Source organism: Leopardus geoffroyi, chromosome D3, assembly GCF_018350155.1.
Source record: "Leopardus geoffroyi isolate Oge1 chromosome D3, O.geoffroyi_Oge1_pat1.0, whole genome shotgun sequence".
NCBI lineage: Eukaryota > Metazoa > Chordata > Mammalia > Carnivora > Felidae > Leopardus > Leopardus geoffroyi.
This window is the reverse complement of record NC_059339.1, coordinates 53,543,416-53,559,174: the sequence shown is the minus strand read 5'-3', so window position 1 is coordinate 53,559,174 and position 15,759 is coordinate 53,543,416. Positions and strand designations below refer to the sequence as shown.

Below are 15,759 nucleotides of genomic sequence, written 5' to 3'. Positions count from 1 at the left end.
AGGACAGTGTGGGTGAAGAACTGGCAGAGCTGGCAGAGAAGTCTTCTTTCTCTTCTATAATAGCACCCTGCCCCCAGACTGAATTCCAGTCCAGTGTCGTTTGCAACGGCGATGTCATCCTGTTTGTCAGGAGGGGAGCCAGTGTGAGGTGCTGTGGTGTGGCCCAGGGTATCAGGGTAACTCACACCCTTCATTCGTTCCTCCCTGTTGTAGGTGACGGGATACTCACTTTCTCAATCAGCATTTTAATCTTACACAGAGAAAGTAAAGTGAGTCAGAGCACTTGACCTTTGTACTTTGGACTGTTTTGATTTGGACCTCAGAGGAGTTCCCAGCTCCTCTTTTTTTCTGCTCACATCCAGGAAAACATTGCAAATTTGTTGTTATGCCTTACTGAAGGTACTCAGGAAAAATCAGTCTGATTTATCAGTCTGGGTGCAATCAGGGGAGGGAAATCACAGTAACTTGAACAGAGAAAGTTTAATATAAAAACCTTTTTAACTCTAATAGGGGATTGGTATAAGTATAGAGGCCTGTAAAGAATATAGGCTTGAATGCTTGTTTTAGCAACACATGTACTAAAATTGGAACCATACAGAGAGAAGATTCACATGGCCCCTGCACAAGGATGACACACAAATTCATGAAGCATTCCATATTAAACAACAAAACGTTGAAACGGGGTACCCAGAGAAGGGCCCCACCCCTCTCCACGGCTGGAGAGGACCCAGCTGTGGTTTACTGGATGGCAGAGAAGTCTCTGTGGCATCATGCTGGTAGAAGCATGCAGGGTGCAAGGGAAAGCTGTTTACAGAGACGTGTCCCCTGGAGGCATTCTGTCACAAACCATCCAGGGGGGTGTTGGAGGCAGATGCTGTCTGCTGGGTGCTGCTGGCCACACTGTGCACTGCAGAAGCTGGGGTTGGCTCTGTGCACTATGGGAAGCAAGGATCTACCAGAATGGGGAACAAAAAGCCTTCCTCCTGCAGCTTCTCTCTAGTGCCCTCTGTTGGAAAAAAGTATTATCGTGTCTGTTGGCAAAGGAAAAATACTTAAGGGCCCAGATCTGTTTTCACACAGCAAGCAAAAATAATAAGTTTGGAACTTAGAATTAATAGACTGATAACTGGAATACTGACCCACTAATGATTTGCTACTAAGTTTTCTAAGGCTTTACCCTTCATAGCCATATGCTTTAGGCCCAATAAACTTAAGGATATAGTGTAGGCAATTGCTTTGTATCTACCTACAAAAAAGTTTCTCACCCTACAGTGCAGGAATATTTACTACCCCAACCCTCAACCTAGCCACAGCTCAGCTAGTTCTGCATTTTCTCTGATGATTTGAAACAGTAATCCCACTTCTGGTATTGATGTCTATATCACTTAGGACTCTAAGGTTGTACATTACCAATTTGAACTAGGTAATGGGGGAGATGCATTTTTAAATTTTTTTTAAGTGTTTATTTATTTTTGAGAGAGAGAGAGAGAACATGAGCGGGAGAGGGGCAGAGAGAGAGGGAGACACAGAATCCGAAGCAGGCTGCAGGCTCTAAGCTGTCAGCACAGAGCACAATGTGGGGCTCACACCCACGGACCCTGAGATCATGACCTGAGCCGAAGTCAGACACTTAACCGACTGAGCCACCCAGCACCCCTGGGAGAAATGCATTTTAAGAATGCAGAAATATTGGGGCAGCTGGGTGGTTCAGTCGGTTAAGCATCCGACTTTGGCTCAGGTCACGATCTCACGGTGTGAGTTCGAGCCCTATGTCGGGCTCTGTGCTGACAGCTCAAAGCCTGGAGCCTGCTTCAGATTCTTCTCCTCTCTCTCTGCCCCTCCCCAGCTCGCTTGCTCTCTCCCTCTCAAAAATAAATAAACATTAAAAAATAATTTAAAAAAAGAATGCAGAAATATTGCATGGAATCCCTATTGGTCAAGTTTCTTTGCCCTGCAAGTAATAGAAAACCAAGTATTAAAATGGCTTAAGCTGGGGCACGTGGGTGGCTCAGTCAGTGAAGCATCTGACTCTTGGTTTCGGCTCAGGTCATAACCTCATGGTTTATAAGTTCGAGCCCTGAGTTGGGCTCCACACTGACAGCATGGATCCTGCTTGGGATTCTCTCCCTCTCTCTCTGTCCCTCCTCTGTTCTCTCTGTCTAAATAAATAAATAAATAAATAAATATTTCTTTTAATGGCTTAAGCAATAAATAGAATTCTCTAGTTCACATGATTCCATGGTAAAGCTGAGATGATGTATATTTGAAACCAGAGGCTCAAAAGATACCTCATGATTTAGTTTTTTCACTTTCTCTTGGCTCTGCTTTCCTTGGATTCCTTTTGGTCTCAGGCAGATTCTTCCCTCATAGTGGTCCCCAAATGCTAAATTATTTGAGCTGAAGATACTCAGTGTGAGAAACAACAATAACAACAGCACTACAACAAAAACAAAAACTGTCTTCTTAAGAATTCCATCAAAAGTCTTATAATTAAGTGATACTAATCCAGATTGGTGGCTCAAAACAATAAATATCTAAGAGAATGTACAACCATTACTAATAAGGGAAAACAGAAGCAAGCAAAGCTTCTTCTAAAAGCTTTCTAAAGCTTCTTAAAGCCTTAAACTTTATCCCAAGTCTGGAGAGAGACCAGTGGGTGGAAAAAAATAGCAACAGGGAGGAGAGTTGTTCAGTCTCTATATTTAAATACTTTATTTTTGAAATCTCAAGAACGTTACCAGTGAGATGATACCTCTTTCCTAAATTTCACTGACAATTATAATTTCCCAAACTGGCATAGAATTATATTTACACCATGGTATTTGGTTTACCCACATACCAATTTTGTTTGTTTGTTTGTTTGTTTGTTTGTTGTGATAAAAAAATATATAAAATTTACTATTTTAACCATTTTTTAAAGATTTTATTTTTAAGTAATCTCTACACCCAACATGGGGCTCAAACTCATGACCTTGACCCCAGGATCAAGAGTTGCATACTCCACCAACTGAGCCAGTCAAGGGCCCCTCATTTTAACCATCTTCAAGTGCATAGTCTAGTGTTAACTATATGCGCCTTGTTATGTAACAAGTGAACTTTTTCATCTTTTGAAACTGAAGTTCTATATTTGTTGACCAACAACTCCCCTTTTCCCCTTCCCTCTTGCCCTGACGACCACCATTCTATTTTCTGTTCCTAAGAGTTTGACTACATTATTGAAAACTTTTTATTAGAAAGTTATTATTTCTCTTTAAGATAGTTTTCCGGGGCGCCTGGGTGGCGCAGTCGGTTAAGCGTCCGACTTCAGCCAGGTCACGATCTCGCGGTCCGGGAGTTCGAGCCCTGCGTCAGGCTCTGGGCTGATGGCTCAGAGCCTGGAGCCTGTTTCCGATTCTGTGTCTCCCTCTCTCTCTGCCCCTCCCCCGTTCATGCTCTGTCTCTCTCTGTCCCAAAAATAAATAAACGTTGAAAAAATAAAAAAATAAAAAATAAAATTAAAAAAAAAAAAAAAGATAGTTTTCCAACCAGTGTGCCTTAAGACTGAATATTTGGAGAACACATTTTTGAAATACTGTCAAAGGACAGTATGATTTTACTTACAGAATTTTGACCTTCTTCCATACATTGTTTAAGAATGTGTCAAAGGAACAAGGTTAAATACACTTAGAGTGTATAGTAAAATATATATATTATATGTCAAGACATATAATAGTCTTTTAAACATTTTCTTCATTTTATTTTATTTTATTTCAACGTTTATTCATTTTTGGGACAGAGAGAGACAGAGCATGAACGGGGGAGGGGCAGAGAGAGAGGGAGACACAGAATCGGAAACAGGCTCCAGGCTCTGAGCCATCAGCCCAGAGCCCGATGCGGGGCTCGAACTCACGGACCGCTAGATCGTGACCTGGCTGAAGTCGGACGCCTAACCGACTGCGCCACCCAGGCGCCCCATAAACATTTTCTTCATTTTATCTGATTACCTGGGCTAGGCAATTTTATTTGGTTACCTAAGTGAACTCTAGCAGATTACTACACTGTATAATGTGGAGCAAATTAAAATCAGCAACTGTAATATATAACGTACAATGGTCTCTCAGAATTAGCACCATACCTCCAATCGTACTGAATGAAGGCGAAATAATACTGCTTCTCCTATAAGAGCTATACCAGTGGCCTGAATTGCTGCTTTAGAATCCTGTCTATGAGAGAATCTGTATAGTAGATTGGCTCACTTGACCGGCAGTTGTACATCTAGAGAAAAGAGATGCATCTAGGTCAAAGACTTTACTCATTAAAGGAATATCTTGCCTATACTCCTCAAACTAGAATTTATTTACCAATTTTTCCCCAGATATTTATTGAGTGCCTAAAGATGCGTGGCATTGTGCTAAGTTCTAGGGAAAAAATATTGAGCAAATTCAGAGATAATGCTGCTCTCTTTATTATAATTTTGCTCCCCATATATACTTTACTAGTAAGAAAAAAATACGCTAAGGAGCTAACATGAGTATTCTAATCAATTTATCAGCTATTCATTTTTCCATCCAACAAACATGTTACAATAAACTATCTTCGCCCCCAAATTCATGTATTGAAACCCTAACCTCCCATGTGATAGTATTTGGAGATAGGGCCTGGGGGAGGTAATTAGGATCAGATGAGATCATGAACGTGCCCTCATGATGGGATTAATGCCCTTACAAGAGAGAGTTTTCTTATGTTGTCTCTGTCATGCGAGGACACAGCAAGAAGGTGGCCATCTGAAAGCCAGAGAGCTCTCACTAGAAACCAAACCCTGATGGACCTTGATGTTGGACTTTTCAGCCTACAGAACTATGACAAAGTAAATTTCTGTTGTGTAACCCACCCAGTATGTGGTATTTTATTACGACAGCCCTAGCAGACTAAGACACATGTATTGAGTTTATAGTAAGCCTCTGTGAAGATAAATGCCATGCCTTGCCCTCAAGGAAATTCCAGTCTCATGAGTATCAGGTATATAAACAAAGAAATATGATAAATGTAGCAATGGAGGTGTGGTCGAGGGATAGTGATGATATAAAGGATGGTGCTGTTGACTCTACTTTGGATGGCTGACAAAAGTCTTTTCAGGGAAATCGTGAAACTTATTTCAGGCTAAGGAAGTATACAAAATTGCAGAGGCATGAAACAATATGATTTATTGGGGTTAGGAGGACTAGAGCAACAATAAAATATTTCCTAAGAATTTGGAAATAGTGAATAGGATTGCCCTCTGGGAGTTAAATTAAAACTAACCGTAAATTCCAGAGTTGAAATGTGATAATTTAGAAATAAAATTATTTCCAGGCTGACCTGACAGTAAACTGAAAAATGTATTAACGTATTTAATGATAGTGTCAACCAAAAGGCCACATTTTACAAAGTATTGGACTTGGGACATCTGGCTGGCTCAGTTGGTAGAGCCTGCAACTCTTGACATCTGGGTCATGAGTTTGAGCCCCATACTGGGCATAGAGATTACTTTAAAAAAAAAATAGGGGCTCCTGGGTGGCTTAGTTGGTTAAGCATCTGACTTCAGCTCAGGTCGTGATCTCGCAGTTCATGAGTTCGAGCCCTGCATCGGGCTCTGTGCTGGCAGCTCAGAGCCTGGAGCCTGCTTTGGATTCTGTGTCTCCCCCTCTCTCTGCCCTCCCCTGCTCACGCTCTGTCTCTCTCTGTCTCAAAAATAAATAAACATTTAAAAAAAACAACAACAAAGAAAAAGAGGTCTTTAAAAAAATTAAAAAATATTGGACTCTAATTTATGTCCTCCCTTTTTTTGTTTATATGAATGGCAGTGCAATAAATATAATCCTGCACATAGGTTCCATTTTGGAAATGCCAGGAAATATTTCCAGAAGTAGAATATTGTGTCCAGAGGTAAAATGCCACCACCAAATTGCTTTGGAATGTGTAAATTATACCATTAATGCTACTACAAAGTGCCAGTTCCGCCACATCTTTGTGTGAAGAACTATTAATTGAGAAATTTTGCTGATAGACTGCTTGAAAAAAATATCTATTGAGAGATCACACTACGCCAGACATTGTGTTAAGAGAGAAAAATGGTTACATTATAATTTTTTTGTTTAATATCTTTGATAAATAGTAATAGTTTCCTGTTTTATATATATGTGCTTTAAGATGTTTCTTCATTGTTAACTATATTTTTACATTCATTGCATATTTATTGTTATGGCTGAATGTTATCTCCCAAAATTCATGTTAAAATCCTAACCCCCAATGTGATGGCATTTTAGAGTTACTACTTTGAGAAGTAACTAGGTTTAGATGAGTTCATAAGGGTGGACCCCCCCATGATATGATTAATTCTTTTATAGAAAGAGGAAGAGAACAGAGTTTGCTGTGCCTGTGCTATGTGAAGGTGGCCATCTACAGGGCAGGAATAGGGGTCTTCCCAAGAACTGAATCTGCTGACACCTTGATCTTGAACTTCCCAGCCTCCAGGACTGTAAGAAATAAATGTGTTGTGTAAGTCACCCAGTTTATGGTATTTTGTTGTAACAGCCTGAGCTAAGACACCTATTGAGGTATTCTTACTAATTCTAAGATCATGACCTGAGCTTACTAATTCCAGGGACCCCTGGGTGGCTTAGTCAGTTAAGCGTCCAACTCTTGATTTCAGCTCAGGCCATGACCTCACAATTCATGAGTTCGAGCCCTGCATCCGGCTCTGCACAGACATCATGAAGCCTGCTTGGGACTTTCTGTCTTTCCCTCTCTGCCTCTCCCCCGTGTTCTCTCACTCACTCAAAATAAATAAATAATTTTTTTCTAACGTTTATTTATTTTTGAGAGAGAGCGCGCGAGAAACAGGGAGAGAGGGAGACACAGAATCCAAAGCAGGTTCCATTGAGCTGTCAGTACGGAGCCCAATACAGGGCTTGAATTCACGAACTGTGAGTTCATGACTTGAGCCGAAGTCAGACGCTTCACCAGCTGAGCCACCCAGGCGCCCCATCAAAATAAATAAATTAGTTTAAAAAAAAATTAAAAAATAAAATGCACATTAAGATGTTGGGTAGGGGAGTTTGGATGGATGGCTCAGTCAGTTAAGCATCCGACTCTTGATTTTGGCTCAGGACATGATCTCACAGATTATAAGATTGAGACCCATGTCAGGGGGAGCCTGCTTGAGATTTTCTCTCTCTTTGCCCCTCCCGCTCAAAATAAATAAATAAACGTTAAAAAAATTTTTAAAGATGTTGGGTAGTTTAGTGGTGCCTGCATTCAAGGGGTTTATATTCTAAAGAGGACACTGAATAAAAATGAAAATAAACACGTAAGCTAATTTCAGATTCTAATAACAGTTAAGAAGAAACTATAGTAGGCAAATGACAAAATGGGGAAGAGTTTTTGGCTAGAATTATGAGGAAATATCTGGTGAGAAATGACATTTGAGCTGAGAGTTTGAATGATTTAGAGGCAGACACACCAAACTCCAGAGAAAGAGCCTTCAAATAACAGGAATAGAAAGTACCATGGCACTGGGACCACCTTAACCTTGGTGTGTTTAGTGAACCTAGAGACCAGTGTGGCTGGGGTGTCAGGATCAAGGAGAAGAAGAGTGTAGTGAAGTGTAATTGGAGAGGTAGGTAGGGGCCAGATCATGAAAGTCTTTTGAAGAGAATGGGAAGGCATTTGGGTTTTATTCTAGTAACAAGGGAAAGCCTTGGGAACAGTTTAAGCAGCAGAGAGGGAAAGGACATAATCAGACTTCTGCTTTTGAAGATCCTTCTCACTGCTGTATGAATAACGGACCATAATGTCTTAAGTGGAGACAGGAAGTCCTGTCTACTGCAGGAATCCAGGCACACGATGAAGATGATTTCGATTAAAATTGTAATCCCAGAGATGGTGAGAAATGGATGGATTTAAATACATTTTGATAAGTTGCTGATGAATTGATCAGAATTTCAGACATTCTAATTTCTGTACACCTGGGAAGGGCCCAGAAAAATGCAGTTAACAAGTAACACAAGTGGCTCTGATGAAGTATACTGAGAAAATATATTTGTAAGGAACTGAGAACGCACCTGACATTTCTTTTAATGAAAAGGAAAAAATGATTTAAAAAATGAAATTATGGTTTTATGTTTGAGAAACAATAAGATCTTTCATTTGGTAAAATGATCCCAAACTTTGAGTAACATTAAGCAAAAATTACCATAGCAAAATGAGTATCAGTTCATGTTTCTAAAAAGCTGGTCTCGTTTTAACTTTTTGCCTCTCTTTTCCATATGTATTTTTTTTTTTAAGTAAACTCTACCCCCAAGGTGGGTCTCAAACTCATGACCCTGAGATCAAGAGTGGCATTCTCTACTGACTGAACCAACAAGGTGCCCCTCCACATGTTGTTGTTGTTGTTTTGTTTTATTAATTTATTTTGAAAGAGTGAGAGAGGGAGAACAAAGGAAGTGCAGAGAGAGAGGGATGGAGAGAAAATCCGAAGCAGGCTCTTCACTGTCAGCACAGAGCCTGATGTGGGACATGAACCTCTGAGATCATGACCTGAGCTGAAATGGAGAGTCAGAGGCTTCACCAGCTGAGCCACCCCGTGCCCCTTTCCACAAGTATTTTTAATACCTTTTCCCTGTGGACCTCCCGATGTCTGCCTCCCGGCTTGTGCTTCCATGGTTAGCATTCCAATATCCAGTTCTCTTCCACCTAAGGCAATTGCATTTCCCCAATGCCTTGATAGCACATATGGCCATGACTTGCTTTGGCAAATGCAATGTGAGTGCAAATGACCTGTGTAATCAACTCTTTAGCTCACCGTGATGAGGGATGACTGGGGAAGCCCATGGTAATATACAAATGCCATGAGACCAAAACAGTCTGGGATTCTGTGACTGGAGAACAGCTGTCAAGAGAATAGGCAGGATCCACAGTTGACGGAGTGAGCACTGGGGTCTGGGGTTGTTTGTAATTGCAGCATGACCTAATCTACCTTGATCAATCTCTTCCTGGGGGAGTTCCTGGGGGTTCACCTTCATTGGGCTCTCACACGGCTGTGGCAATGATTAGCCTTAATCAAGATCCATCTGTGGCCTTCTCTGGAACCTCCAAGATTAAAATACCAGATGATTTTCCAGTAATAAGCTAGAAACTTAAATATATCTTAGCCTCAAAGATCTCAGACAAAGGTGTCCCTCTGCCATATATTGTCATCTTCAGTAAAGATAATCTAGATGATAAAGGTAAGTCTTCTCAACCCATTCTGGACTGCTTCTATCTTTTAGGATGCACTCAGTAAACAGTCATCAGAGGTCACGTCAATAGCACCTGTGTTCTGTCCTGTACCTCTTGTGGAAAACCCAAAAAGCTTTCGACTGTTTGAATATATTCACATCTGAAGTACACATGATTGTTACCCAAAACATAGTATGTATTTAGCAAGGACTAGGATTTATAGAGTTCATTTACATCTTACCTTTTAAATTTCAATGAGGCCCTTTGGAAACAGAACCAGTAATAACTCCATGATGCTCAGCATTACCTTGGCCTAAATCTGGGTTTCTAAACCTCAGCACTATGACCTTGTGGACAGGGTAATTCTTTGCTGTGGAGAGTTGACCTATACATTGTAGACGTTGAACAGCATCCCTGGCCTCTCTCTATGTAGCCACATCCCTGGCCAACAGCACACCCGAGCTATGACAACCAAAAATGTCCCTAGGCATTGCCAAATGTCTCCCGGGAGGCAAAATGACCTAACTACTGGCCTAAAGGAAGGTATATGTTTGCGATAGATATTCCTGAACAATGACAATTTAAAAAGCTAATCAAGTTTGTGTAAAAATTTATCAATATCCGTATTTAAGAACAGACACAGTAGGGGTGCCTGGGTGGCTCAGTCAGTTGACTGCCTTGATGTTGGCTCAGGTCACGATCTCGCAGTTCATGAGATCGAGCCCCACATCGAGCCCTGAATCAGCCTCCTCGTTGCAGGTACTGAGCCTTTTGGGATTCTCTCTCTCTGCCCCTTCCCTGCTCTCTCTCTCTCTCTCTCTCAAAATAAATAAACATTAAAAAAAAAAGCAGACACAGTAGATATTTTAATGAAAGCAATGGTCCTGCCATTCTTTATTTCTAACAATAATACATATTTACAGAAGGAAAAGAATTGTACATTTTAAATTCTGATCACTATACAGATTTGTTGTTGTAGTTGAGTAATAAAGTAACGAATTTCTCAGTGACTTTTTAAAATCCCTGAAATCAATGTTTAAAGGTACAAATGATACTATAAACATTGAATAACTGGAGTACACTCACTTCGAAATGAAAGACACCTAACACCAGGTAAAGAAACAAAGCAGATCTCTCTTAGGAGATCTGATCTGAAACTCTCTTTATCCTAGATTCACAATCCAATTTTTCAAGCTACAATTTAGAAACTTGGGTTAAAAAGCCCACAAAGGAAAATCTCCGTACATTTGTGTTGGGTTAGAAGAATTTGATCTTTAAAGAGTAACACGTGAACCAGTTTTTCCTTTATAAGGCCTCGAAAAAATTGCATCTTGAAGCACTATAGAGAAAGTAAAATATTTTGCTAATTGTCAACAGCTTCAAATACTGGTCCTCATCCCACCCCCCCAACCCCCTGGTTTGATTGAGAAATAACAGACGTACATCACTGTATACTTATGTTTAAGATGTACAGTATGACAGTTTGATTTACGGTTTTCATTTTTTTGAAACAATGAATTGTCAATTCCTTTTTATAAAAGGTTAAAGGCACAGTGAAACAATGAGTATTTGCACTTCACCATGTTAGACCTCAAGATAATTAATTCAGAAGGCAAAATAATTCAGGCGGCCAGCACCTCGTTTGTCCTGTAGGTGGCAAAATTATCCTAAGAGGAATCCAGGGACAGGATGCAGAATTGCTGAAGTTAATAGTGGTAAAGGATTTAAAGCTTGCCTTAAAATATGGTTTTCAACGTTTTGAAGTTTTTTTGTTTTACAGATTTAAAGATGCCTTTTGTGTTGCTCTGAATTAAGAAAGCTTTATTTTTCTGGATAATCAGTACTAATGCTCAGAAATAAATTATTACTATTATTATTATTATTTTTTTTTTAGGGACTAGATTTTCAGTCTGGTTATTTTTGAAAAATGCCTCTCTTTTTGTACTTGTCGTCTAGCAGGTTTTGCTTTATTGGATGGTCCATCCAAATTGCAGGACAAGAGCTTGTGGAACTAAAAACCTCTTCCTACTTGTTTGCAGCTGTCAAAAGCAAGCTTGAAGCCAGTATCTAAAAGAGAGGAAATAAGGCCCTCTAGATTTCATCCGGTTTTATGTTTTTCTAATTCCCTCACAGAGGATGGCAGAATAGTAAGCAAGACTTTAAAGAAGGAATGGATAGGGGCGCCTGGGTGACGCAGTCGGTTAAGCCTCCGACTTCAGCCAGGTCACAATCTCGCGGTCCGTGAGTTCGAGCCCCGCGTCGGGCTCTGGGCTGATGGCTCAGAGCCTGGAGCCTGTTTCCGATTCTGTGTCTCCCTCTCTCTCTGCCCCTCCCCCGTTCATGCTCTGTCTCTCTCTGTCCCAAAAATAAATAAACGTTGAAAAAAAAAATTAAAAAAAAAAAAAAAAGAAGGAATGGATAATTATAAAACATTTGGGGCAGCATGGTTATGACTACATTTATGTGTAAGAAACAAAGTTTATAATGATTACAATGAAAAAGCTAAGTATAGCCAAATATTTTATCTTCAGTTGTTATCACTAGTCTTCATAGCTTCCTTTTCTTCCTTTCAATACAGAAACATCATTCTATGTCCTGGATTCATCATTAAAGATCCAGATATGAAAAAAACAGAGTCATCAGGTAACCACCAGTGACAAGCACTATATATATAGTTATTTGAAGAAGTAAGACTAAATGGGGGATAGAAGGGAGACAGTATAGTATGTTATACCAATATATTCTGGAAATGCTGACATAGTATGACTTTTAAAATTAGAGAATGGGTAGAGCAAATGAAAAAATTTTAATTGTTTCAGTTACCATATTGGTGATGGTGGTTTTAGCATTGTTATTCTGAGGCTGCTGCATGTGTAAGGTAAATAAAGGAAGTGAATAATTGTGGGATAGTCTAACTCTATCATGCCCTGTGTTCTTGAAAACCAAGATTCTCGGTGTAGAAAATGGAGATATAGTAGTAACAGGAAGGATTAAGTAAAATCCCTATAGTACTCAACTTGACTTGGAAATTTTACAATAAACTCAGAAAGTGTCTTATCTTGTGAAAAAAATAGGTATTTCCTAGCTCTCTCCTACAAAGCATGGCTAAGCTACTAGCAATGAGCATGCATAGAGTCCTGATTATGATTTTGAAATACCATTTCTCACTGAAAGTAACCAAGCTTTTTAGAGAGATGGCTGATTCCAGGTCTGGGGCAAATAACACACAAGTTGAGCCTGGATCTTCTGAGATAGAAAGGAAACTGTTAAAGATGGCTAGTGTAGTGTCAAAACGACTCAGCACCAACTTGGGGTGGCTCCCAATAGCCAGATATGGGACAATTTGAACTTCAATAAGGTAATATTTGAAATGGGTTGAGGCCTATCAAACATGTTTGAATTCATGAGTTCATAACACTGAAAAAAAAAAAAAGAAAGAAAAAGTGATCTCTGGAAGAAATAGGAAACAAGTTTATTATCTTGAAAATTAGTAAATAAAGGGAAAATACAAACATTTACTTTCCCTTTCCTATACAAATCTGACCGTTGGTCAACCAAATAGTAGATGTGGGGAAACATCTCTTTATAAAAATGTTCCAACTAATAAATGAAAGAGAAATGATAGGGTTAGAATATCCTCCAACTCACAATAAATCAATGGATCAAGGCATTGAGTATCAATTTCAGCTGACATCACGAAAAGAGAGAACCAGACATTGTGTGCCCTCTGATGAAAGAACACACCATGACCTATAATCTTGCCAAAAAGGATTAAACCTGAGTCTATTATATTTGGATCCATGTGTCAATATTCAGAGGAAAGAGGAACATGCTGAATTGCACCATGAGTATGCAAACGGCAAAATACAGGCTGTGGATAACTCTATCCAGACCAAGTTCTTAACTAATAATACATTTTAAGGAAAAGAAAAAACCTACAGATTAAAAATACACACTTAGGTATTGATATCACTGTAGTGGTTACTCCTGTGGAAGACAGCTAATAACTGTGAGTGGATACACAGAGGACATCCAGAGTGGCTGGCAGAGTTCTAAAACTGTTTCCTACATTTTCTGTTTGGTTTTCAGTATTTATATTTTATTTTATTCTTTCTAAAAGATAAAAGTAAAAAAAAAAAATCAAAGCCCTTAGGATTTTCCACTAAAAATTATGAATATGAACACTTCTATAAATATCAGCTAAAGGTCTTTAAGAAATTACCTATATTATAGAAATATTTCTAAATAATAAGCTACAAATATTTGAAAAATATAATACTAAATTCTTATTGTGCATAGTTATAAAAAGTCAAAGGATTAAGTATACATTGTTAACACATTTACTTTGTTTACAGTATTATGTTTTGTAATTTGGTTAAGCGGACTTTGTTGACTTCCAAGATTTTCCTTTCCTACTTTGATACAAGGCTACCCATATTATTCTATTAGAGATTAGATAAGCACTAGAGCAGATTTCAGGTTTCCTTGAATGTCCATACTTGGTTTCATTCTCTATCTTTTTACATAGAACAAATATAAGTTATCTTGCCCAACTATGATGATAGTTATTAATCTATAGCATTACACATAGTATCATCCAATTTGCAAATAAAGATCGTTCACCCACATATCCTGCCTCATGTTCTCTTCTATACCTTGGTGGCTGATGGAGACTATTTTTTGTTAAGTGTCTAAGAAAGTCAAGAATGTAAAACAGATTTAAACCATCCCAATGAAAGCAGTTTTAAAATGCAATATAACAATAAACATAGACAAACATATAACTGTGTTGTACATTTTTGCCCATCGAACATTGACAATTTCCCTCCAATTGTTCGAGCAGCATCTTAACAAATGGTGCAATTGAATGGTCTCCTCTCCTTTCCTTTGAATAAAATTATGCGGTGTTTGAGTGATTCACATATTCCAGAAGTGACCGGTCTAAAACCCTTCGGATAAGAGCTTCCTCAATTATATTAAAATCCTACAATAAAGAAAAATAATTAGAAACATAGAATCAGAGATGATAGTTTTCAGCAACTGGAGGATAAAGGTCAAGGCAATGCCTCATTTTGCAGGAAAGTAGAGCTCTGAATTTAGTGACCTGTCCCACGTTTCCACAGAAACTCTCATAAACTTATCCCAGAACTTTTGCTTTGGGGCTAGTACATTTTTCTAGTTCTTCTTAATGCATAACAATTAACTTGTTATTGTCATAGTAGAATAGCCTTGATTTGGAGTTTACACTAGTAATCTTTAGTCAACATTATAAATCATGGTCAGGGTGCTATGTTCCAAGTAAACTTCTAATATGGAGTAAAGTCAAGACATTCCCCTAGAATTAACCAATCCCAGGACTTCTACTGAATATCTATCTCTGAAAAATATATTGAACACAAAACTCTTTCTCCTTGCCTCCCGATGGTCAAAATGGCTTTCGAAACTTTACGTTAGCACGTGCTGTAAATAAAACAAAAACTATTAAGAGCCGTATCCTGTGCAACTCATCTCCTCTTCTATTATAATAATAATAATAATAATAATAATAATAATGATAATAATAATAAGGTAAAGTCTCTATTGGAAATCTATTCTAAAACATAAAAGCATAAATGCAAATCAACAAAATCCAAAGGAAAGCCACAAGGCCTAGGTGAGAACAAGATTTGGACCAATCCTGGTTTTTTCTTAGGCAATTTATTAACTTTTGAGCTTCAGGTGTTTCATAGCTAGTGACGACAGTAACACAATACTCACTTCATAGAAGCTGCTGTAAGGAATAAAATGAGATAATATGCCTAAAGTGCTTAGTATAGCACTTGGTAGCTTGGGAAACCAAAAAGTCAAAACAAACAATACTGCTTCTACCTTATTTCCACATCCAAGAATATGGTTTTGAGGGGGTTGAAAGTACTCTCATCAAAGTCGCTTCCTCCTGACCAACCCTGAATCATACTTTGAAAAATCTCGAGAAGAATGGAGTGACTATGAATAGCCAGAACAGATATGAAATCAACCTAGTTTTTAAAACACCTAACAGAGCTAAGGGAAAGAGGAAGCCCTATGTGTTGTAAAACACGAGAACATATAGACCGGAACCAGCCTCTGTTGAGGCCCTGTGAGCTTCAGCAGGCAGAAAAGACATTATTTGAGCGCTGGAGCTGAGAACATGAAGCCTCTGTTGTGTAGCCTGTTCAATTCTTCAAGTGGTCCTAGTACCCCCATTTATCCTCTCCCCATCTCCAACTTGCCTAACGCCCTTGCCCAAACTGTGCATATCACTTTACATGCACTATCAAATTTAAGCCTCTCAAGAGCTTATGGGACAAAGTGGTTTTACTCTCCTCACTTATCAAATGAACAGACAGGCTCAGTGGTTAAATACCTTGCCCAAGGTCACAGAGCTGTGACCGAGTTGTTACGTAAACCCAGGTCAGAACCCAAGCTCCTTGTGTTGTAACCACAGTGGGCAGATCAGAAAGCAGGGAAAAAATTTTCAAGTGACAGTCTTCAACAATTATT

The 15,759-nt window shown here is 38.9% G+C and overlaps 1 protein-coding gene and 1 non-coding gene across 2 annotated transcripts in view; one reads left to right on the top strand and one right to left on the bottom strand.

Annotated features, from left to right (window-relative positions):
• Positions 1 to 558: 558 nt before the first annotated feature.
• Positions 559 to 663, top strand: LOC123588666. Its single transcript, XR_006707969.1, has one exon. It is a non-coding gene; the product is annotated as a U6 spliceosomal RNA (small nuclear RNA).
• Positions 664 to 12,686: 12,023 nt separating this feature from the next.
• Positions 12,687 to 15,759, bottom strand: part of RNF125 (ring finger protein 125) — a 93,311-nt gene continuing 90,238 nt past the window's right edge. Inside the window, exon 8 of the mRNA XM_045458554.1 lies at positions 12,687 to 14,221. Coding sequence (XP_045314510.1) covers positions 14,135 to 14,221 — 87 coding nt within the window. The 3' untranslated portion in view covers positions 12,687 to 14,134. The remainder of the gene's footprint in view (positions 14,222 to 15,759) is intronic.